Raw genomic sequence first — 22,289 nt, 5'->3', positions numbered from 1 at the left:
GTTCTCCAACAATTTCCCTATAAACATTCAGTAGAAAGATTAGAAATCCCCAGATTCAGTCAAGTGCTTTAGAGCTACCAGTGACTAATGATCAAAAGCCCTGAAATGAGCCAGTGGGGAGATTCTAAACCAGAGGAAGCCACACATATGTTCTTCGAGTACAGTGCTGAGCATGGTTCCTGTGTAACTGGGCACTTAGTTCACTGCCTAAATAAAATCCAACTTATTATTAGAATAATGATAAAGGATAAAGTTAAAAATGAAAAATAAGATATTACTTGCTTCTAGTAAATACAATAAAATGATATTTGTCTACATGGCGAAAGAGAATTTCTGGGGCCCTTAATAATTCACTGTGTTACTAGGGATTTTTAGAAATGAAATAGAGTGCAAATAGTCTATGATATCTATAGAGTTAGTTTTACAGTACCATATTTGCATCTAATACAGTGTTGATAGATGGGCCTTGGAAATCTTAGCCTGCAGGAAATGATAGCAGTAGCAGAGATCATTGCTGCCATCACTTAATAACTCACACTTATTGAGTGTGACAGGCACAGACACTTACCTGTAATTCTTCACAGCAGTTTCAAGAAGGAGGAACAATTATTAATTTAATTTTATAGATGAAGACATTGAAGTTTAGAGAGTTAGGTAATGTGTCTAGGGTCAGCAGCCCATGAGTACTTGGACTTGAAGTACTCGCTATGGCCATATAATGACATGTTCCATACTGTGCTTGGTTCCACACATGTGACATACTGTGCTTGGTTTGATAGTCTCCAAGGTCCCCTCTAAGGGTAAGAGGATATAATTTTATGTTGTTTCAGGAAGCCCACTGGTGACCTGTACAATGCCTTTTTGGATTGATACTAAGAGAATGTCATGAGTGTCAGGTACCTGGTGTGCTAGTTCATGGGCTATGACTTTGGTGACCCATAGTTGATCAGAAGCAGAAGAAGTCTTAGTATCAAAGAGCAGTGATGTCTCTCTATATGTGATGAGGCCCCAATTTTCCATGGCTCCAGACTCAAAGTCAGGAATGGCAATTAGATCTAAGAAATAAGAACAACCATATTTGATCATTATGGCTTGTGCACCAGAAATGGGATTTGCTTCCCCCCAAATACACTGTGATCCTTTCATGCATAAGCAGACTTTCTGAAAAGGTCAAGACTATTGTAACATTGACGTGGGGTCTTGTAGTTGCACTGAAAATAATCAGCACCCATTATTAAGCAGCATTAATTATATCAATACACTTTTCGTTGTAGCTGAAGTAACCTGTTGGTATTTAACCATTTGTTTCTAAGTGTGCTAAACTCAACAAATACCTTGGGTGCAGTAGTGCTAAGAAAATGATTTCTTTAAAAACACTCATATTGTATCTTATATTAATACTACTCAAAAATGTTGAAAAGTATCAAATAACTTCTAGTATGTTTGAGATTCATCAAAACATATAATGAACTCATTTCTATAAAAAAGAGAACAATATAGGATTTTAATTTCAGGAAAACATCTTTTAGGAGCAATCTCTATTGTCAATATTTCAATTAATATTTAAAGAATGTATGGCCCCTATTATGAGCAAGTGTCCTTTCTAAGGCAGTAGAGGAAAAAAGCTATGGGCATCAATTATTTCTGACCTCAATTTCCTTTTCAACATTGATATTTTCTCTACCTCTTAACAAAGCCTTGAGGGAAAAAAGTGAAATTTAATTATCTTTAAGCAACTCAGATATACTGTATATTAATTTAGATTTTATCTCTGTGTGTATATGTATACCTTTTGCCATTGATGTCATGCAAGTTAGAAAATTTCTGGCTAATATTTAATCTTGGAATTTTTACTTTTTATTCTGCTAGGCCATTTTGGAAAAAGTACTGTTTGACCAAAAAGAAAGGTAAATTTTTTAAGTTGAAATGAACCAAGTCACTTGGCTTGCGATTACATTGTCTGGAATTAATACTGGTTAATTCTAGTGGATAAAAACAAATACTTATAAGACAATCAAAAGTAAATTAGCACTAATAAAGATTAGTATTCATTAGCACTTCAAATGTGGGAATAATTCCTTTTGTAAATTGCACTGATGATTTTATATTAGTTGGATAATTTCCCATAGTCATTAGAGATACTTGTATCTGGTTTAATTTTTCCTAAACTGCACCCTTCTTTTCAGTTTTTTAAAATACATTTCATAGGGGCACCTGGGTGGCTCAGTCAGTTAAGCGTCTGCCTCTGGCTCAGGTCATGTCCCAGGGTCTTGGGATTGAACCCGTGTCACGTCGGGCTCCCTGTTCAGCAGGGAGTCTGCTTCCCCCTTCCTCTGTCTCTCCCTGCCTCTCCCCGTTTGTGCCTACACGCACTCTCTCTCTCTCAAATAAGTAAAATCTTAAAAAAAAATACATTTCATATGATCTTCAAGGTTGCATTGTTCCAGAGCAACGTAAGATTGTTGATGGTTGTTATTAGATCTTTCCTTGACTTTTGACATAGAGGACAATGGATTATGGTAAATTTAGTATATCTATACTAAAAAGCATATAGAATATGCATTATAATAAAGCACTGAGACTTAGGAACTATAAGAATAAGCCCCTGGAGAAGTCTTTTGATGGTCTCTTATACCTCCTCTAAGGAAAAATGGCACAGACTTTGGGGGTAAGGAGGAGCAAAGACATGACAAGCAGTATGTTTTAATGTCCCCAAGGGAAAAAAAAATTGTCACTGTCAGAAATTCTAAAAACCAATCTACGTATGTTATGAAACTGAAGTCGTGGTTTAATGTGTTCTGCAACATTATTAAAATCATAACTTTTATTTTTTAAGATAGAAAATGAAAACCAAGATAGACTGTGTGTATCTTCCTATGTAAAGATCTACTACTATCACATTCAAATCATCTACTTCCTCCAAGTCTTCTTTTATTTTTAAATCTGTGCCACATTCTTATCTTCCAACTTCAAATGCACTATAAACAGAGGGACAATTTTCAGCCATTTACGTAAATCTTCAGCAAATTTTATAAAAGATTGCTGGTCTTGTATAAATATGGCATAGAAACAAGTTGTATGCTCTGGAAAATTCATCCAATTAAATTTAACATGTGATGCAGCTATTTTAATGTGAACCTAATAAAAGAATAAAATGATCCACACTACTCAGACTTCTCATAAATACTTTTTTTCTACACTCAAGAACCATCTCTGAGGTACAAATTATTGCTTCCTGGGCTAACTGAACCTCTTCAGTACTCATTTAAATCACATATAAAGACAAAAAAAAAAAATCAAAGCAAGGTCTATAAGCAAAAATAAATACAATGACATGGAATTTGAACCTACCCAGTTTGGGGAGTGGATAGTTGATATCAAAGTAATTTTCATAAAAATCAAGTAGCTTTAATGATGCTTCCAAAGCATAATGTGTTTGACTCCATTTATCTGGGGTTGCATAGACGGACACCTGGAAATGTTGATCAGAAGAAGTGGTCTTTGAATGTCACAAATCCTTGGCACAATTCCATTCCTAACAACCCTCGCTCAAAGAAAGGTAGACTACATTTTTCAAGAAATTACTGTAATACAATTAAGCATGTTTTTGATTGGGATAAGATGTTCCATAAAGTATTAAGCAAAAATCAGTCTTAAAAATTATAAACAACTCTGTGTCTCCTGTTATAACCCATTCCCTAGGTACTAATCTGTAAATTTCAAGCTATATAAATCCACTATATCATGAGAGCCCACTTGAGCTCATCACTATCATGCATTCTAGCACTTGAGGGTCAGTCTTCCAGAATTGTGTTCACCAGCACAAGTCAGATAAAACATAAGTGTATGAGTTGGAAAGCCTTCAAAATTTATTGGATCTACCTTCTCATCTAGTTGACTTTAAACTCAAAAATCCCCAAAAATGTTCCTTTACTCCCCCACAAGTATATAACACTGAATGGAAAAAAATAAAATTACATTCCACTTTTATTGGGTTTCAGGTATGGTACTACTTTCATTTTATGATCTGCTTTCATGCTCTGAATTACCTGAAGTCCCTCAGAACTTTTATAGGAAGGATATATTAATAGTTACCATTTTTTGATGGCTTATCAGGCACAGTGCTAAATATGTACATGTGAAATCTAATTGAATCCTCTCAACAACCTTATGAAAAGATGGAAACACATGGAAATTAACTAACTTGCTCCAAGTCAGAGCTGGGATGTAAAACCCAGGAAGCTGACTGGAATATGCCCTCCTGAAGTTAAGTACCATGAGGCCTCTCATATGTCTATCACCTATGCAGAATCTGGGTGGAGAGCTGCTGTGTTATGTATCTAGATGCATTGGTCATAACATATATCTACATATCCGTAAGTATAATATGTATATAAATTGAAATAGCCATTTTATAGCTGTTTTTCATGAGCATAATTTTAGGGTTCTTTGAATGTTTGTCTATATTTGGTTCTTCAGGGTAAGGAGATGATGATGATGTCTCTACTGATATTTGCAAAACTCTGTAAGATACCCATTGGGTATTGTAAATTTTTTAAAATAATGAGGACTCTAGAAAGTATGAAGTACCTCTCACTGAGGGAAAAAAGTTATAGAAAACAATTGGAAACAATGTGAATGTCCTAAAATAAGATGCTGATTAAAATTTTTTTTGGTACTTCCATGCAGCATAACACTAAGCAATTATTAACAATATACAATGTTCCATAAAATGTGTTATAAAAATATTACAGAAAAATTCAATGGCATTCAGTTATTATGGCATATTATGGTGAAAATAGAGTTAAATAATCTTAAAGATTATTTTGTAAAAGGCACACACAGTTATTGCATACACTCTCATATACTGACATACATACAGAAAATACTTGAAAACGTACACTAATATTATCAATAATTATATCTTGATGGTGGGATTTATGAGTAATTTACTTTATTTTTTGCTTATTTTGTGAAATAAGCATGATACTTTGATAACAAGAAAAAAAAGTGTAAGAAAATAAAAGCTCGTTGCTCTCAGGACGGTGTATAAAATTAGAACCCAGTCTTACCTTGACTCCTGAGGAGGTGGTACCACTCACAGAGTTGAAATCACAAACTATGTAAGCTACAAGGTATGTACTCATTTTTACCGTAGTTTCAAAATGATCTTCTAAGAGGCCTCCTTCAAGTTCAATTGTCTTAACCTACAGGAAGGGAAAAAAATAGTATTTGAAAATTGAAATATTTTACAACAATGCCTATGATTTAAGTTGGTGAAGGTCCTGACACTTTGAAGGCCACTTGATGACATTATAGGAGATCAATGGCCTGTCATAATATTCTGTGACCTCTCCTCCCTTTTTTTCTTTTATCCCTAGACTTCCTCTAAGACAGCATGTACCACTTTTGAGATCCCAAAATGATGCCAAATCTTATTTTGTTGCTTGAAAGCATAAAAATATTTTAGATGTTTCTACTTTCTTGAAATGCAGTAATCTCCAACACTGGCATAAATTCAAGTTCTGCACTTCTAAGCAAAAATATCAAAGAATGTCTCCTTTCCCTTTGTTTGTTATATAAAAGACCTCTGTTGCAGAAGGAAATGGGATGCAAAACTGTTTGAGATAATTTTCATTATCTTTTAGTCCTCTTATTATTTATGTGTGAGGTATGTGTTATTTCACAGGTGAGGAAAGAGAGTCTCAGAAATGTTAACTGAACTGCCCAAGATCACATGGCTAGTTCCACAGGAAGACCAAGATGTGGATGTGACCGTGTGACTCCAAAGACATTGCTCATTCTTTCACTCGCTGTGTGACAGCTTGAGTCATAGTCTTATTTTATCTTTGCTTCATTGATTCAGCAATGAAAGGAGGCAGGCCAAGGAGGTCATTAGTAATTTAAGCTCCTGCCTATCTATGGAAGAAGTAAGAAGTTTTAAGCCTACAGACTGGTCAGCCACATCTATCAAACTCACTGAGTAATTACCAAATTCTATCTTTATTTGCTCAGGATAGCTTGTCCCAGAGATGGTTTCCACCATGGTACAATGCCCCAAAATACTGAATGGATACAGATCCAGTAATCTGAAAATACCACTTTCTTCAAATTGGTAACAACTCCTTAGACTAGCTTTCCCCTCCCAACATCCCTTTCAAGGCATCAGGCTTGCAACAGCACTAACCAGGGATTGTCAAACATGTTTTATCTATTTGGATAAGACTGCAGTTTGCTTTGGCAAGAGAAAATAGCTTGAAGTATTACCAGAAACCGCCTAGCCTACTTAAATGACAAATGTTTGTGCTATTTAATTCTACAGTATTTGATTCTAGAGAATTCTATAAAAAAATGAGGTCCTAAGTTTTAATAAAGCAGAAGACACTGACCAAATACTTTAAGAAAGGTGGCAGTATATATAGGACTGTGACATATATATATGTCCTATATATATATATATATATATATATATATATATATATATATACACAGTCCTATATATATATATATATATATATATCTCCTACAAGTTAATTCTGTAGAACAACAATCTCTTTTTTTTAGGGATCTGATTCAACCAGAATTCTATGAGCACATACTTCTACCAGAGGCGAGGATTATGGTAGAGGCCGGAGAGAGGGCATTATGACAGTAATCTTATGACCAAACTCAGTAAAAAAACCAGTTAGTCAAGTGTGTTAGAGGAGAGAAGGGAGGGGGAGGAAGGCTGTAGAACACTGGGGGGGACGAGAGTCTCTGACACTAGACACTGGTGGCAGGAGTGGTTAGGAGACGGATGGGCGTTCCCTCTGATTTCTCCCCCCGCCCCACCCCCGATGAAGATGTAGCACATCGAGGCTGAGTTTTATTCTGGAACCTGGAGTGAACCATGTAGATTAACATTGCCTTAAATGGAAGTGCATGGGGTGGTAGTGCACAGTCTTCCAGGATGATGATGTAATCTCCAAGTACAGAACACTTGTTGCTAGACAAGGATTTAGCAGTTTCTCAATATTGGCCAGACTTTCCCTACATAGCAAGTATCACCTGCAGGTGTGTGTTCCTTCAAGGAATGGAGGGGACAAAGAAATGTCCCAAAGGTATGCTGCCTCCACTAGTACTTGTCTGGCTCCCTCACTTCCCTTAAATCTTATATTCTTAACTGAGCAGATTGAGAACTTAATATGTGTTGCTTCTTCTCACCAATCCATAGCCCAGCTTAATTGTTGCAGCAATTGTCCAGAGAGTAAGATTGTAGAATGACTTCAATTGTCCTTTTTTGGCCAACCACAAAATCCTGGGTTGGGCATGTCAGTGAGAAGCAGACAGTGAAGCCAGTATTTGCTGGAAAGGTATGATCCAGAGAACTGGACAAGTCAGTTGAGGCAATGCAAATATTCAAGGATTGTATAAAATATTTTTAAAATATGCACTAATTTGTCTTAAATATGAGAAGTTGCTGGAGATTTCTAAAGATAAAAAAAATTAAATTCTGGGGTAACTGGATCGCTCAGTTGGTTAAGCGTCTGCCTTCGGCTCAGGTCATGATCCCAGGGCCCTGGGATCGAGCCCCGCATCGGGCTCCCTGCTCAGCGGGGAGTCTGCTTCTCCCTCTCCCACTCGCCCTGCTTGTGTTCCTTCTCTTGCTGTCTCTCTCTCTGTCAAATAAATAAATAAAAATCTTTAAAAAAATTTAAATTCTAATATAATGAAACCACAATTATGTTTGTATCACATATTAATGAAAAGGCTTTAAAATAATTATATTTTTACTTTACCCTCCATGATTATTCATATGAAAAATGACATTAATAAAAAGCTGCTGGGAAAGAGACTGAACTGCCCTTAAATGAACGTACAGTTAGAAAGCAGACTTGGAGTTCAAGTAGAGGATCATTTTTACCCGGAAATGAGTAGGCTAATTGAATTGCTGTCTGGGTGATCAAGGAAAAACTAGGATGTGTGTCACGTAGAGTATTGTCACTTTTCCCGTTGATCTGCTCTGCCAATATATCAGAGCAAATACCTTTACCAGCATGAAACAGAAATCTAGGGAAATTCAGTGTCTCGTGTTATCGACTCATTTCTCTCCTTCAGTCATAGAGGCTGATCACTGTGGAAGGCAGAGAGAAAAATGGGGTAGGGCCCCTTGCTGGCTTATGATGGCCCAGCTGCTTTCTGGGCTGCTCATTTTGCTGAAGCACGATCAGAAGAGCCTCTATTTTTTCTCACTTTCCAAGTGGCAATTGGGAAATATTTTCTATTTTGTCCAACATCACAAATGGCAAGCACATCATTAGTGAGGAAATATCAAATGAGGCCTGCGGTCAGTGGTATCTTTCAGAGTCTCTGAATTTTGCGTGCAAATAAAGGGTTCAAATGTCTCTTTCAGTTAAAAAAGTGTATAACTACCATAGATGATTTTCATAGATAATTTTAAGAATTATCCATGGAACTTAAAAAAAAAAAGGGAGGGACTTCTAAGTTTCATCAGAGACCACTAGAGCAGAATTTCCAAGGTGGAGCCCAAGCAGGGTTCTCTAGATCCTTCCCACTCTACATGTGGAGTCTGGACCAGCAGCAGTGGTATCACCCGAGTGCTTGTTAAAAAGGCAGAACTTTGAGCCTCACTGGTGCCAAGCCGAATCAGAATCTAAATTTTAACAAGATCCTCAGATGATTCATCTCAACATTAAAGTTTGAGAAGCGTTGCTCTGGGTGGTTTTGAATTTCATCATTGGCCAAGTAACACAGACTGAAAAAGAACATTGTTTCCATATGAATACAAATCAAATATAAATCACGTTGGTTTTTTTTTTAAACTTCTGGTATAACAATGCCCCGGCCAGAATGATGTTAAAATCTAGAAGGATTGGGGTTATTAGATAATATGTAGATGGAGAAAACAAATTAATGGCTTAAATCTTGAAAACAAGAAATGTTAAAAAAAAATACAACAAAGACCAAGGCTCAACTTGAGAATGATTCCCCCAAAGTTTCTGCAAGTGACAATACCTTTGGCATGTTGGAGAGTGCAATGTGTCCACTTTCTCTTCTTATCTTGATGGAAAAGTTGGCTTTAAACAACGGTTCATCAAAGCAAGGGAAAGCCATCCGGGCTTCAGTTGGCTCAAAATCCGTTACTGCAACTATTCTGTGAAATGAAGAAACCACCGGCCAGAATTTTACAAGTGAAATCAAGAAAAGAAATGAACTATACCTTCAGAACACAGCTTATCAAACCTGAGGTGATATATTTGACTTCTCGAACTTCTCAAACTATAATCTTAGTGAATCTAGGATGTCTTTTTAAATAAAACAGGGGTAAAATTTTGTTTAGTACCTGCCAATCATGAATAATGCACAGTGCTGGGCACTCTGCTTCTATGATTTCTTTCATACTTATAGTAGGCAAGGATATTGAGACTCAGAAAATCTGAGTAACCTTACCAGGTTCCTTAGCTACTAAATGAGATAGGTATGTCCAGTCAATTTGATGCCAGAACTGACTCGGATATTAGTAGTTAAGTACCATCTCTCAGGAGGAGGCTTCAGTCGGATATTTGAATACTTGTGAATGTGAGTCATCTCTTAGGTTGTGTTCTCAGAAAGCAGACCCTACTTTATTAAAAACATGCCTCCAGGAGATATTAGGAGGTAGGGAAAGAGTGAAAGGAGCAGGGTGGGATAGAAGAAAAAGCCAGGTTGGATCCAGCTTCAGTCTGACCTCTGGGGAGTTCTGGAATGGAAATTGCACCTTTAAGTGATCCCCGGAGCTAGGATTTCAAATTTTGTGCCCCCTGGGGGACCTAACTCCCAGGAACTTCTAGCTTTCTCTGCTTGCCAGCAAAGTAGCTCCAGTCCTGAGACTATAATAGGTACATAGATATTCTGACAAATCTCTACACCCCATCACCTTGATAATGCCTGAAATTGTATAATTACAGATTTATTCTTTGGACTTAAAGCTTCAATTAAGAAACAAACCTGGAGTGCAGACTTTTATTGGAGAAGGAGGGGAGAATAAAAAATCTCTAGAGTCAGATAAAGGGTGAGAAGGGCCAGGAGGGAAAAAAGAGGGGCTGTCAGGTAATTATGTCAATTTACTTTGTTTTTATAATATAGATTGGAAAATGAAGCTGGGGATTGGAACGATTTGATTTGCTTGGAACTTCAGGCTTTATTTGGATTTGGTAGCAGCTACTACAAGTATAAAGGAATTCCACATACCTGGAATAATTTTTCACAAATGTGAAATTTTGTTTATAGTAAGTCTACAGTAGGAAAGCAAAAAGTTTAATATTTTTTTCTGCTACTTGCGCAATTAATTTTCGCTCTGCATGTAAAGTAGTGACTTCTTGCTTCTCAAAGAACTATTGTTGACTGGATTATTTTTATATTTTAGGTTGTGTGTGTGTGTGTGTGTGTGTGTGTGTGTGTGTGTGTGTGTGTGTTTGAGAGAGAGAGAGGGAGGAAGAGAAAGAAAGAGATCCATGAGTCTATTGACACTGTGCTGCAAATCATCCTATGTGTTAGATCTACTATGTAACTGAGGATGAAGAGAACGATTTAATCACAAGAAGAGTCAGAAATAGCCTGAAGTTAGTTATGGGAGACGTGTTGAAAAGTCCTCCAGCTTTACTCAAAGAAAAAATCTCCCTCTCCAGTTTCCCACATCTCCCAAAATTATATCCTTAAGAAGTATTTCCTTGCGGTGGAGTCTTTGTCACTTGAGAAAATGAAAAAAAGCCATAACTGGTCACATGTTCTTAGTGAGAAGTTGATGATAAATTCCCTATCTAGTACTCTGCTGGCTGAGAACAGACCCATAAGAATTGAGGCTGCAATGAGAGAAGTGTCCCAAGGGGAGGTGCAAAGACATGGGCTTGGGGAAGTGCTCTCCTACAGACCACTGGGGACTGGGGGCAGGGGGCACCTGAGTCCTCAGAGGGTAGTGAGATCACCTAAGGTGGGAAAGAAGAGATACGTAGCAGACATTGCTTAAGTCACCTACTCATTCCCCTTCTTCAATTCCAGTGGAATCCTGATTTTACTCAAGAAGACAATGTGTCCAGATAAAAGAATCACCTCTCAGAGTCCCTTGCAACTCATTCTGGCCTGACTGAATTCATTGGGTGGGAAAACTTTGTAAAACCCTCAGCTGGAATGGTTCTTTTTACCTTTTTCTCTCCCCTCACTTCCCCCTTCTTCCTGCCTCCAATGTGAACTTGATGCCTAGGGGTGCAGAAATCATTTTGTATTAGGAGGAAACCCATATGCCAAGGGTGCTGAGCAGAAAGATAGAAGCCGCCTGGGTCCTGGATAGCACTGAAGAGTGCTGTAGCAAACCTGGCCTGTCCTGTTTCTAGACTTCTTGTTGCATGAGAAAATAGTGGCCCCCTCATGTGGTTAGACCATTGTACCTAGGTTTCTCTGACAGTTGAGTGTCACAGATCAAAAGTGGGAAAGCACTGAAACCCTCCCAGATGGACCCTGGCCCTGGACAACCGAAGCATCCACTCTATGAAGAATCACTGATTCCTCGCTTTCTCTAATTTTTCACATATCTGTCAGAAAATTCTGTCTGTTTTACCCTCCAAAACAAATGCCACGTTCAGTCACTTCACTCCATAAGCACTGCCACTAGCCTGGCCCAAGCCACCCTCATTTCTTGCCCGCACCACTGCAATGACCTCCTAAGTGGTCATTGATAGGGAATTTATCATCAACGTCTCACTAACAACATGTGACTGTCCTCTGTGTCCTCCTCTCTGTAACGTACTCACAACATACACTCGAGCTTTATGGAGCATACATCAGATCAGAACCTCCTGATGAATTCCCACTGCACTGGAGGAAAAGCCTAAACTCCGTACAAGAGGCTCAAAGTCTTTGCCTGATCTGACCGTTTTCTACGCTACTTACCTCCTTTGTCACTGTCCTCAAGCCATGCTAGTCAGTCAGCCCAACCTCAGAACCCTCGCACTTGCTCTTCCCTTGTCTGGAGATACTCTATCCAAAGATGTCCTCATGATTTTCTCCTTTTTTCAAATAATATTATTTTCAGTTTAAATGCATCTCCTTGGCAAGGACTCTCCTGACCACTTAGATCAATGAGTTCCAATCCCCAGCTACACTTTCTTTCTACTTCAGCACCTCATTTTATTTCCTTCATAGCGTTTATCATTTACCTTGTCCATTCAATTTATTTTCTTGACCTGGTTGTCTCTTCCCACATATCTTACCGCCGTACATTCAATGCCTAGAACAGTGCCTGGCACTTAGCAAGTGCTCAATAAATGGGAGCTCATTAAATTGATCATATTTCTCAATTCTCCAAACAGACTTGTTCCCACCTCCTGGATTTGAGTCATGCTGTTTCTTGGGTAATGTATACATACTTTCACTTCCTTTCTCTCAACCCAAATCTTACTTGCATTTCCTTCTGGTCTCAGATCAAGACTCACCTCCTTTGAGAAGTCTTCTGTATCTCAGCTTTCTGTGTCATGACCATCCTTTCCCCTAGCACAACAACATACCTGTCTCAACACAGTCACATGCTGCTCTCTTCTCCTAGTCATTCTCCCTCTAGTTGTTTATGCCTCAGCATTCTGTGTTCTCATCTTGACTGAAATTTCCTTAAGAAATAGCAGAGCTTCTCCTTCTAAGTTTCCATGGTTTATTGAGCTTTTCATAAATGACTGCTGAAATGTGCTCCTGGCAAAGAGATGTAACCCATAAGGAAAGTATCACAAAAGACTAAACAGCTAGAGCGATGTCTTACCTTGTTTTACCACCACGAGTTCTGTATGTGCTTTTATAAAACCCTTCAAAACTATTGGCTAACTTGGCCTGGAAGTTGATAGCCACAGAGTATCTCAAATCAGCCATTAGTTTCTCTGGAACCAACAGTGCAATTTGTTGATGAGCAGGGTAACTCAAAACATTCAGCTTTTTTCCTGGTTTCCTGTATCTCAAATCTTCCTCTGATTGAAGGATGACATTCATGACTTCAAGGTCTTTGCTGTGCAAAATGATATATTGAGTGGCATCTCTAACCAAGACTTCAATCTTCTCAGAACCAACGAAGTCCAACGAGGTGAGATTTGGATGGACCAAAAGGTCATAGTGGAGGGGAATTACCATGGTGGGGAGCCTTAGCTTGTTCCAAGGAAATGGTTCCCCATTGGTGGCTACAGGGAAAGCCCCAGGGTCCTTATTGAATGGATCAGTAGATGACATTGAAAGTTGAGAACAAATGCACATTTTGGGCATGATGGTTGAGCAGTAAAATCCCATGTAAATATTAAATAGCAGTTTTCTGCATGGATTAGCCATTGCAGAAGAATGGATACTAAATCTATTCTCCAGAAGACAAATTAATATCCAGGCTAAGTCTCATAATTCTCTACAGCACTGTACCAGCTCCAGTTACATCACACAGGTTCTGAATGATATATTTCAATAAGTGGATTTGATCTAGAAGGAAAAAAAAACATTCGTAGCATGTAGAAAAAGAATTCAATTAATAAATCTTTAAAAAATAAAAGTATATATGTGAATGGAGAAAACCTGCTTTCATAGAATCAAGCCAAATAACCACACAATAAAATGGAAATTGAGCTATCATTTGGTTATTACAAAAAAATCCTGTAGAGGCCAAATGAAAGGACTCTGCCTTAAAATTGCACGTATAGAATTCCCTCTGCATTCCTATGCAATGAACATCAGGCAGGTATGTAAATTCATTGCATGTTAAATGTTTTTAACATTTGGCTACATCATTCTGACTGTATCCTGGACACCCGAAAATAAGCTGCACAGGTGGTTTCTATTTTGTTTTGAGTCATAAAGAAACTATATTCTTTGGATACCAGGTTTAATTATTAATGGCATTGAACTTCACCTCTTTCAAGGAATAACATCATCTGAATGGTTTCATTCTATGGCTGTTGGTGGAAAGGATGCTGGTCAAGGTATATTTCCAATATACCAAAGCTATAGAAATAAAATTGAGTTTATAATATTCTTAATGAGAATATTTAAAAAATTGTTTTGGTGTTCTTCATCTTAGGCTACCTTTGAAAATGCAATTAAATCAAACTGAATTTACTGCCTCTAAATAGAACTAAGATGATTTTTTTCTTATTACAAGGGTAAAATTACAAAATATAAAGTTAGGACAAACAATACCATTAGTTTAGGTGATTCAACTCTGACTCTCACCCTGCCACCTGCCTCTACTTACCTCCTCCCAGCTCCAACTCAGCCCATGAATGGTTTCCTTTCTTTTTTTTTCATTAGCAAGCTCTTTAGAATTAATTATCCCAACAGTTACTTTAATTTTCCAATTTGTAATATTACTGCAGACAAGCAGGTATTGTTAAAGGAACAAGAAGAAGAATGGTAAAATAAGACATTTCAAAGCCAAGATAAGGAAACAACTTAAGGGTCCATCAATGGATGAACAAATAAAGGTGATGTGGTATATATACCTGCAATGGGATGTTATTCGGCCATGAGATAGAAGGAAATCCTGCCATTTGCAATAACATGGGTGGAACTTGAGGACATCATGCTAAGTGAAATAAGTCAGACAGAGAGAGACAAATAAATATTATATATCATATATGTGTGAAATCTAAAAAAGCTGAACTCAGAGAAACACAGTGGAGTGGCAGTTACCAGGAGTTGTGCAGTGGGGGAAATGGGTACAAACTTCCAATTAGAAGATTTAACAAGTTCTAGGGATCTAATTACAGATGCATGGTGATTACAGATAATCAGACTGTATCTTGCACTTGAATGTTGAATAGATTCTCAATGTCCTCACAAAAGAGTAGATTTGTAACTTTCTCACCACAAAAAAGAAGTGGTAATTATGAAATGGGATGGAGGTGTTAGCTAATGCTATGGAGGTAGTCATTTTGCAATATATAAATGTATCAAATCAAGGTGTTGTACACTTTACCTTTTTTTTAAAGATTTTATTTATTTATTTATTTATTTATTTATTTATTTATTTGACCGAGACATAGAGAGCAAAAGCAGGAGGAGCAGCAGAGGGAGAGGGAGAAGCAGGCTCCCCGCTGAGTGTGGAGCCTAATGCAGAGCTCCATCCTTGGACCCTGAGATCATGACCTGAGCCAAAGGCAGATGCTTAACTAACTGAGCCACCCAGGCACCCAAGGTGTTGTACCCTTTAAATTTACACAGTTACAATGTCAGTTATATCTCAATAAACCTGGGGAAGATTTTATTAATTAAAAAAATAATGACACTTCTATCTTTTTCAGATAAGCATTAAATTATGGCTGGGGCGCCTGGGTGATTCAGTCTGTTGAGTGTCTAACTCTTGGTTTCAGCTCAGGTCATGATCTCGGGGTCTTGAGATTGAGTCCCACATCAGGCTCCACACTCAGTGGAGGTCTGCTGGAGATTCTCTCTTCCTCTTCCTCTGCCCCTCCTCCTGGGTGCTCTTTCTCTCTTCTCTCTCTCTCAAATAAATGAATCTGAAAAAAATTTATGGCTACCAAATCTCAGTGTTCCAAGAAACTGTGACACACAAAACCGTAATTGGTCTATTTGCTTAAATTTCTTGAATGTTTGAAAAATGAAAATGTTTGAAAAATTGCTTATTTGATAGCTGATAGGCTTGGGAATCAGAGTGCTTGGATTCTAATACTAGTTCCAGCATACTTACCGAAATGACTTTGGGCAAATTTTCTTATTTTTTGGACAAAAGTTTCCTCATCTTATAAAATAGTGTACTAATCATACCATCCTCAATTTAGGAAGATTAAATGAGGGGCGCCTGGGTGGCTCAGTCAGTTAAACGTCTGTCTTTGGCTCAGGTCATGATCTCAGGGTTCTGGGATCCAGCTCTGCATCGGGCTCCCTGCTCAGCGGGGAGTCTGCTTCTCCCACTGCCTCTGTGCTCTCTCTCTCTCTCTCTCAAATAAATGGATAAAATCTTTTAAAAAAAGAGAAAGAATTCATGTGAAGAATTTGGCATAGCACCACAATTAGCATATACAAAGCACATAAAAGCATATACAAAGCACATAATGTTAAATATTAAATTATTATTGTGATTATTATTACTTGAATTTTCTGGCATAGATTAAGGATTATTTCTGTCCCCACTTGTAGCAGACACACTCCAAGAAAGCTGTATTTTACTGGTAAGACTGAAGAGAAATGTCTTGTTATTTATTCATATTCATATAGACTTTACCTTTAGATCTAGTAAGGACTTGAAAGGCCAGTATGTCTTTGGTGTCCTGATAAAGAAACTGAGGGGAAGTGATTTTCCCAAAATCACATGGCAAGTTTCAAGCAAAATTGGGACGAAAATACAGCCCTTGACCCTTAGTCTAGGGGACTTTCCTTTATATTCAATAGCACGTCAGTGAACAAATCCTGGGATCCAAGATGGGCAGCAAATGTTTGGTAAAGGCTAAAAGATATCCGGAAGAGACTGAGTCAGTAAAGCAGAAGGGTTCTTAAGTCAAGTCCCAACTTTAACCTCACATACATTCCGAGGCAGCAGTGCAAGATTCACCCCCTTTCCCCAGAGCCTCGCCTTACATGACAAGATCTCCTCACTATAGCAGTTTTATACCTTAAGTTCCCAGAATTATTCTCACTGGTAAGTTCTGAGTTTTAAGAAAAATATAAGAGAAATGTTGATGTGTTACCTTAATCCACGCTGTTGCAGATTTGAATGAAGGGGAATTTACTTTTGATTTCACTTTCTGTTCCTATAAGACCCGGAACTTGGCATACTTACTGATTACAGCACTGGCTGGTTCATTATAGTATAGACGAATGGTGCTTAGGACAAGAGCTTTAGCCCAAAAAGCACAAGACTCACCCCTGCTTCAAGCCCTCCTCCATCATCTGTGACTGGACCATATAATTGTTTTTGATTCTGTCCCTCTCCAGCTTGTTACGCAGTCCTTTTGATTCTGCACTTTCAATCTCTTTCTATCCAAATTTTAAAAAATTTCCACAGTCATTAAAGTAGTCTAGGTCCTCTGTACTCCTCACAATGGCCTTCAAGTAAGTCTCCGTGGCTCCTCAAGGCCAGGTCCGGCAGTTTACTGGTCTGATGCCAGGCAGCAGATTCATCCTTTACGCTACTGCTTGATCATACCACTCCCAGCTTCAAACCTTACCGTGGTTTCCTCCTGTTTACACAGAGACGCTGGTCCCCATGTGGAGACCATGGGGGGCCAACTGGCAGCCTATGCGCCACAGGGACTCTCTCATGCTCTGCCTGGTTGTTTAGATCCTAGTGCATTAAAGGGCAATGCACCCACACAAGTGTTATTCTCAAGGGAAACATACCAAGCTTGATTCTTACTGTCTGACAGACCTTCCTCATATTCTGGTATTCATGCTTCGTCCTGCTGTGCATTGGGGTTTGCAACCTGTGCTTTGCCTCAACATTCAAGTGCTGCCATGATTAGATCCTAGTTAACTCTCAAGCCTTAATTTTTTTTTTCTCTTGCGGTATTTTTACATGTCAACCTAGATAAATGATTTGATAAAGCAGAGGAGCAAATGTCCAGGAGGTAGCCTCCCCCGAGGGCTAGAGGCACAGGGTTGAATGGGGACCCTCAGGGTGGTGTTTCGTGTAGTTAGAGGGGCACCATGGGGTGGGGAGGTTGGCTGGAAACAGATGGGGGGGAAGGGGACAGAGAAGAGGAGGCACCGCTGGCCGACCCTTGGGTATCTAATTCTGCAGCAGGGGAAGAAAGGGGCAAAGGATGTAGAGGAAACTGGGGGTATTTTGGTGACATTCCCTGTCACAGGTCCCAGCTCAGTGTGTGTGTGTGTGTGTGTTCTCAGAACTCTGCCCTGCCCACGAGAACAGAAGCAATGAGGGAGAAGGAGAAAACAGAGTTCTGGGATTGGGCTGCAGAATCCTAGAAGACAAAGTTGGGGAAGGTCCAGGTGACTTCACAGCTTATTACTTAGAACTGTTTCTCACCAAAAAGGGTTTCTAATTTTTTTTTTCCTGATAACAGAATAAGCTTTGGGATGTTTGTGGCTCAGGATATTCACATATCTCACTCTTTCACTTTGCTATGGAAATTCTGTGTCCTAAGATGGCCAACCAGGCCAGGGAGAGTCCCAGTCCTTGCGCCCGGGCTCTTCTGGGTTCTTCTCCCTGCCCCGCTTTGCGCACGCGCCAAAAGTGCCAAGTATGCGGAAGGAGAAGTGTATGAATTGCCCCCTTTGTGCTCAGAGCTCAGACCTTTGGAGACCACTCTCCTCTGAGCCTGCTGGCAGTAAATAAACCTCCTATCCTCCATGATCTCCAGGTGCCGCTTGGTTCTTCCAATGGGCGATCCAGTTCAGGTTCCATAACAAATTCACCCTGGGTTTCTGAACTGTCCCTCGCTCAGACTCTCCTTGCTGGCTCTCTCTAAAACAGGAGCACTTCTGGGGCGCCTGGGTGGCTCAATCTGTTAAGCTCAGCTCAGCTCATGATCTCAGGGTCCTAGGATCTAGCCCCGTGTCTGGCACCCCACTCAATGAGGAGTCTGCTTGTCCCTCTCCCTTTACCCCTTCCCCTGCTCGTGCTCTCTCTCTAACAAATAAATAAAATCTTTAAAAAATAAAATAAAATAAAAACAGGAACACTCCTACCTGAATCCACCCTTGACTGCCACCACCCAGTGTCTTACCACCTCAGCCTGCTTAATTGTTTCCTTCTTAGCATTTGTCAACTTCTGATAGTATATTGTTGTATTGATGTATTTGTTTGTTTCATCTGTCTCTCCACTAGAACATAAGCTTCTTGCAGGCAGGGAGTGTGGCTACTTCGCTCACTCCCGAATGCCGAGCCTAGAGCAGAGCCTGGCCTCTCAGTTCATACCTGCTGACTGAGTGAATGTATTTGCAGTATTTTCCGGTTTTTTTCTTTTTTCTTTTCATATTTCCCTGTACTCGCTCCAGGCTTCAGGCAGAACTTTGCACTGATGGATGTGCCCAGCATGTCCCCATCTTCCTGAAGATGCATTCTATGTGCGAGACATCTCTCTCAGTGTCCCCTGTGTAAACCTACTTGTCACAAGGCACATGCCACCTTGGAAGTGACATAGAGGCTCCTTTCCAGTCCCTAACTATAGGCATTTGTTCAGTTAGTACTACTGACCCTTACCTTCTGCTCACAGGTTTGTGCTTCCTGTTCCTCCTTAAACCATCACCTCCTGAAGGCCAGGGGCCAAACACCATGCCTCCACCTCTTCCCAGTACCTCACGGGGTGCATGTGCCTCATAGACACTCAACCAATGGGTGACAATGAAGAGTGAAAATTAATTTTCCCAAGAGCTGAAACTTACTTGCAAAAATGTTCAGATTTTTACTAATTTTTATTTTTTTAAAGATTTTATTTATTTGAGAGTGAGAGAGAGTGTGAGAAACAGCATGAGAGGGGAGAGGGTCAGAGGGAGAAGCAGGCTCCCTGCTGAGTCCCTGAGGCAGGACTCCATCCCACAACTCTGGGATCATGACCTGAGCCAAAGGCAGTCGCTTAGCCAACTGAGCCACCCGGGAGCTCGAGATTTTTACTAATTTTTAAATGGAGAAATTTCTCAAATGTATTATAGATGTTTCCGTCCCCCTAGGGTGTTCTCGACAGATTGGAACTTTAATGACTCAAGTTTTGTTTTGTTTTGTTTTGTTTTTTAATTACAAACTGGACCTAGAATTAAGAGAATTGAACATGCCATCTTCTTAAAATAAGTCACTTCCTTATGTCCAAATTAGAGACAGTAATACTTTTCTTAATTGTTACAGAGGGTTATTGTCAATGTCAGAATCAATTTGAGAGTGAAAATCAGTTTATAAATGTTTTATACTTTAAAGTTGTTTACATGCATACTACCTTGATAATAATAATCAGTGATTATGTTATGTTGTATTAAATGCCGCCCTTGAGGCCAATGACATGTAATAAATAACCCGGTGTTGCTATATCTTTTTGAGTTCTTGTGGGTATTCTACAAAGTTTATTTCAGTTCCTCCATTATTATCAGATTTTTATTTACTTCCTATTGTTACCTTCAACTATCCCCAACCTCCACCCTAGACCTGTTTCAAGATTGTTCCTTCTAGAGTGCTACAAGCTAGGGGGCGCCTGGGTGGCTCAGTGGGTTAAGTGGCTGCTTTGGGCTCAGGTCATGATCCCAGGGTCTTGGGATCCAGTCCTGCCTCAGGCTCCCCGCTCAGTGGGGAGTCTGCTTCTCCCTCTGCCCCTCCCCCTGCTCGCGTGCGCGCACACTCTCTCACAAATAAAAGTGCTACATGCTGAAAAATAAACAAATAAAGCTAGTTGGACATAATTATTTCCTAATGCTGTGTTGTAGGTGGTGAGATTTTGGAATAAACGAACTGATAAATAGCCACCCGACAGATGACACGTTACTGAATCTCCTTCTCCCTGTTTTGCTAGCGTGGCTGTTGAAATCTCTCCCCTTCACATAGGTACATCTTGACCTTTGTCAGTGCCTGATGCTATCACTCTGCATACCCAGCCAGCTGACACTTTTGAAAACCACTTCCTCTTCTCCACCTTCCATCTCTTTTCAAAAGGATCTCTAAAAATCTGTTGAGATCTCTAAAATTCTTCACAGAATGATTGCTATGCCTCTGTTTATTTTCAAATAAATAGAGGCAGAATCTATAAAATGGTTTTATTAAAAAAAGAAAGCTTCAGATAGTACAAAGACCCAGGGCCTATGCAAAATATGGAGAGAGGGGGTGGGGACACGGAATTCACCTAGTAAACACATTCTGTAGCTTCTTTTAAAACTCCCCGAGTTTCAACAGAAAACGGGGAAAGTGTAATGTCAGAATTTTAAACCAGCAACAGACAGGAAGATGGTTTTTCAAAAACTGGTATCTTTAGTATGCCTTCCACAATATTTATTAAAAACAAAAACAGAAGAATGCAACAATAAAAATCTTACACTGCTAAAGGAGAACAGAATATTAAGCAGAGCTGACATCAGACAACTGAAATTGTACCACATTTAAAATTTTTATTTAATAGCCAAATGAAAAATTCTGGCGCTTCTGTCATTTTCTGAATATTACCTAAATAACTGATGACACATTTTCAAACAGGAAAATGGCTGCAAAAGAAACCAGAGTGGTTCTGAGCTTCTTAAATACTTTATTTCAAAAGGAAATTTTAATGCTTCCAAATGATTAAACCACCTAATTAAACCAAAACACATTTCTTGGCTTCCTACTATTTAAGGATAGAGCTTAAATGTCCATAAGAACTTCTACTCTGGCCAAGATAGAGTTGGGACTGGGATTTATCCTCTCACTTGAGACAACCAAAAAATGGACACAGGACAGTTTGAGAGACAAAGAATATCAGGCAACTGGAAGCAGCAGCGATGATACCAGAAGAGAAGGAAACAAATGAGGTCAGCCCTGCGATTGTCCCAGTTCACTGCCTTGAGGGATTCCATGCACCTGTGCCGGGAGGGACACCACAGGCAAAGCCCAGCAGACATTTTCTGTTGAGGAGACGCAGCTGAGATTCTGGGAAAGCAAGGAAACTTGAGTTCATAGGAAAAGTACTGAGAGGACAGAGCTACGAAAGAGAGAGAGAGAGAGAGAGAGAACGTGCTGTGGAGATCTGCCGAAGGTTCCGCTTGAATATTCAGCACATGCATGTGCGGAAAATGCATAAGCCAGAGACAGAAGCACTGGCAAGGATTAGAGGTAATGGTACCTGGCTCCCACACGCAGGCAGAAACAACCCCTGCATCCACCAGTCCGACTGGAAAACCTCAAGATCAACACGCCAACAAGTAGAGTACCCAGAGGGGTCTTGCCTCAGTGGGAAGGAGCAACGGCCCTACAGAAAGCATGGCTTCAGCCCTGTCTCCCAAATCTTAAAAGCAAGATCCAAAAGGATCAAATTGTTTTCAAGTAACTTAACTGTGTCCCAGCACAAAGCTCAAGAAAATTTTAGTAATTAAAAAAATCACCACCCAACCGGTGAAAAAGGTGAGTAGTGATTTTTTTTTTTTTTAATAAGCTGTTTTTTTCAGTCATTGCAGTAAGAGGCAATGTACACCATGGAGACAGGTGGACATCTCAGAAGGAAGATGCTGGGAGGAACTTCTTAGAGGACGTGTCAGGTGATTGAGAAGGGCTTCAGGAAGCAGGGCCTTGTCTTGGTTCAAATGATCTCAGGAGTGGGAGTAATTCTATAACAGGGTGTCTTAATAAGGATGGAAGAGTAGACTAAGGC

The 22,289-nt window shown here is 39.4% G+C and overlaps 1 protein-coding gene across 6 annotated transcripts in view; it reads right to left on the bottom strand.

Moving 5' to 3' along the window:
• ERAP2 (endoplasmic reticulum aminopeptidase 2) overlaps positions 1-17,191 on the bottom strand; it is a 43,268-nt gene extending 26,077 nt beyond the window's left edge. Inside the window, exons 1-8 of one of the 6 annotated variants that reach the window (XM_027606703.2) lie at positions 16,877-17,191; positions 16,238-16,459; positions 14,496-14,578; positions 12,785-13,479; positions 9,016-9,154; positions 5,073-5,207; positions 3,352-3,472; positions 901-1,055 (exon numbers count right to left, since the gene is read on the bottom strand). In XM_027606703.2, coding sequence (XP_027462504.1) covers positions 901-1,055; positions 3,352-3,472; positions 5,073-5,207; positions 9,016-9,154; positions 12,785-13,338 — 1,104 coding nt within the window. In that variant the 5' untranslated portion in view covers positions 13,339-13,479; positions 14,496-14,578; positions 16,238-16,459; positions 16,877-17,191. Of the gene's footprint in view, positions 1-900; positions 1,056-3,351; positions 3,473-5,072; positions 5,208-9,015; positions 9,155-12,784; positions 13,480-14,495; positions 14,579-15,703; positions 15,919-16,237; positions 16,460-16,700; positions 16,738-16,876 lie in introns of those variants that run through there. The other 5 variants (XM_027606702.2, XM_027606704.2, XM_027606701.2 and 2 more) reach the window with 5 other exon arrangements.
• Between the last annotated feature and the right edge of the window lie 5,098 nt (positions 17,192-22,289).

Source organism: Zalophus californianus, chromosome 5 (genome assembly GCF_009762305.2).
Source record: "Zalophus californianus isolate mZalCal1 chromosome 5, mZalCal1.pri.v2, whole genome shotgun sequence".
NCBI lineage: Eukaryota > Metazoa > Chordata > Mammalia > Carnivora > Otariidae > Zalophus > Zalophus californianus.
Note: the sequence above shows the minus strand (reverse complement) of the source record. Positions and strands in the feature narration are given on the sequence as shown.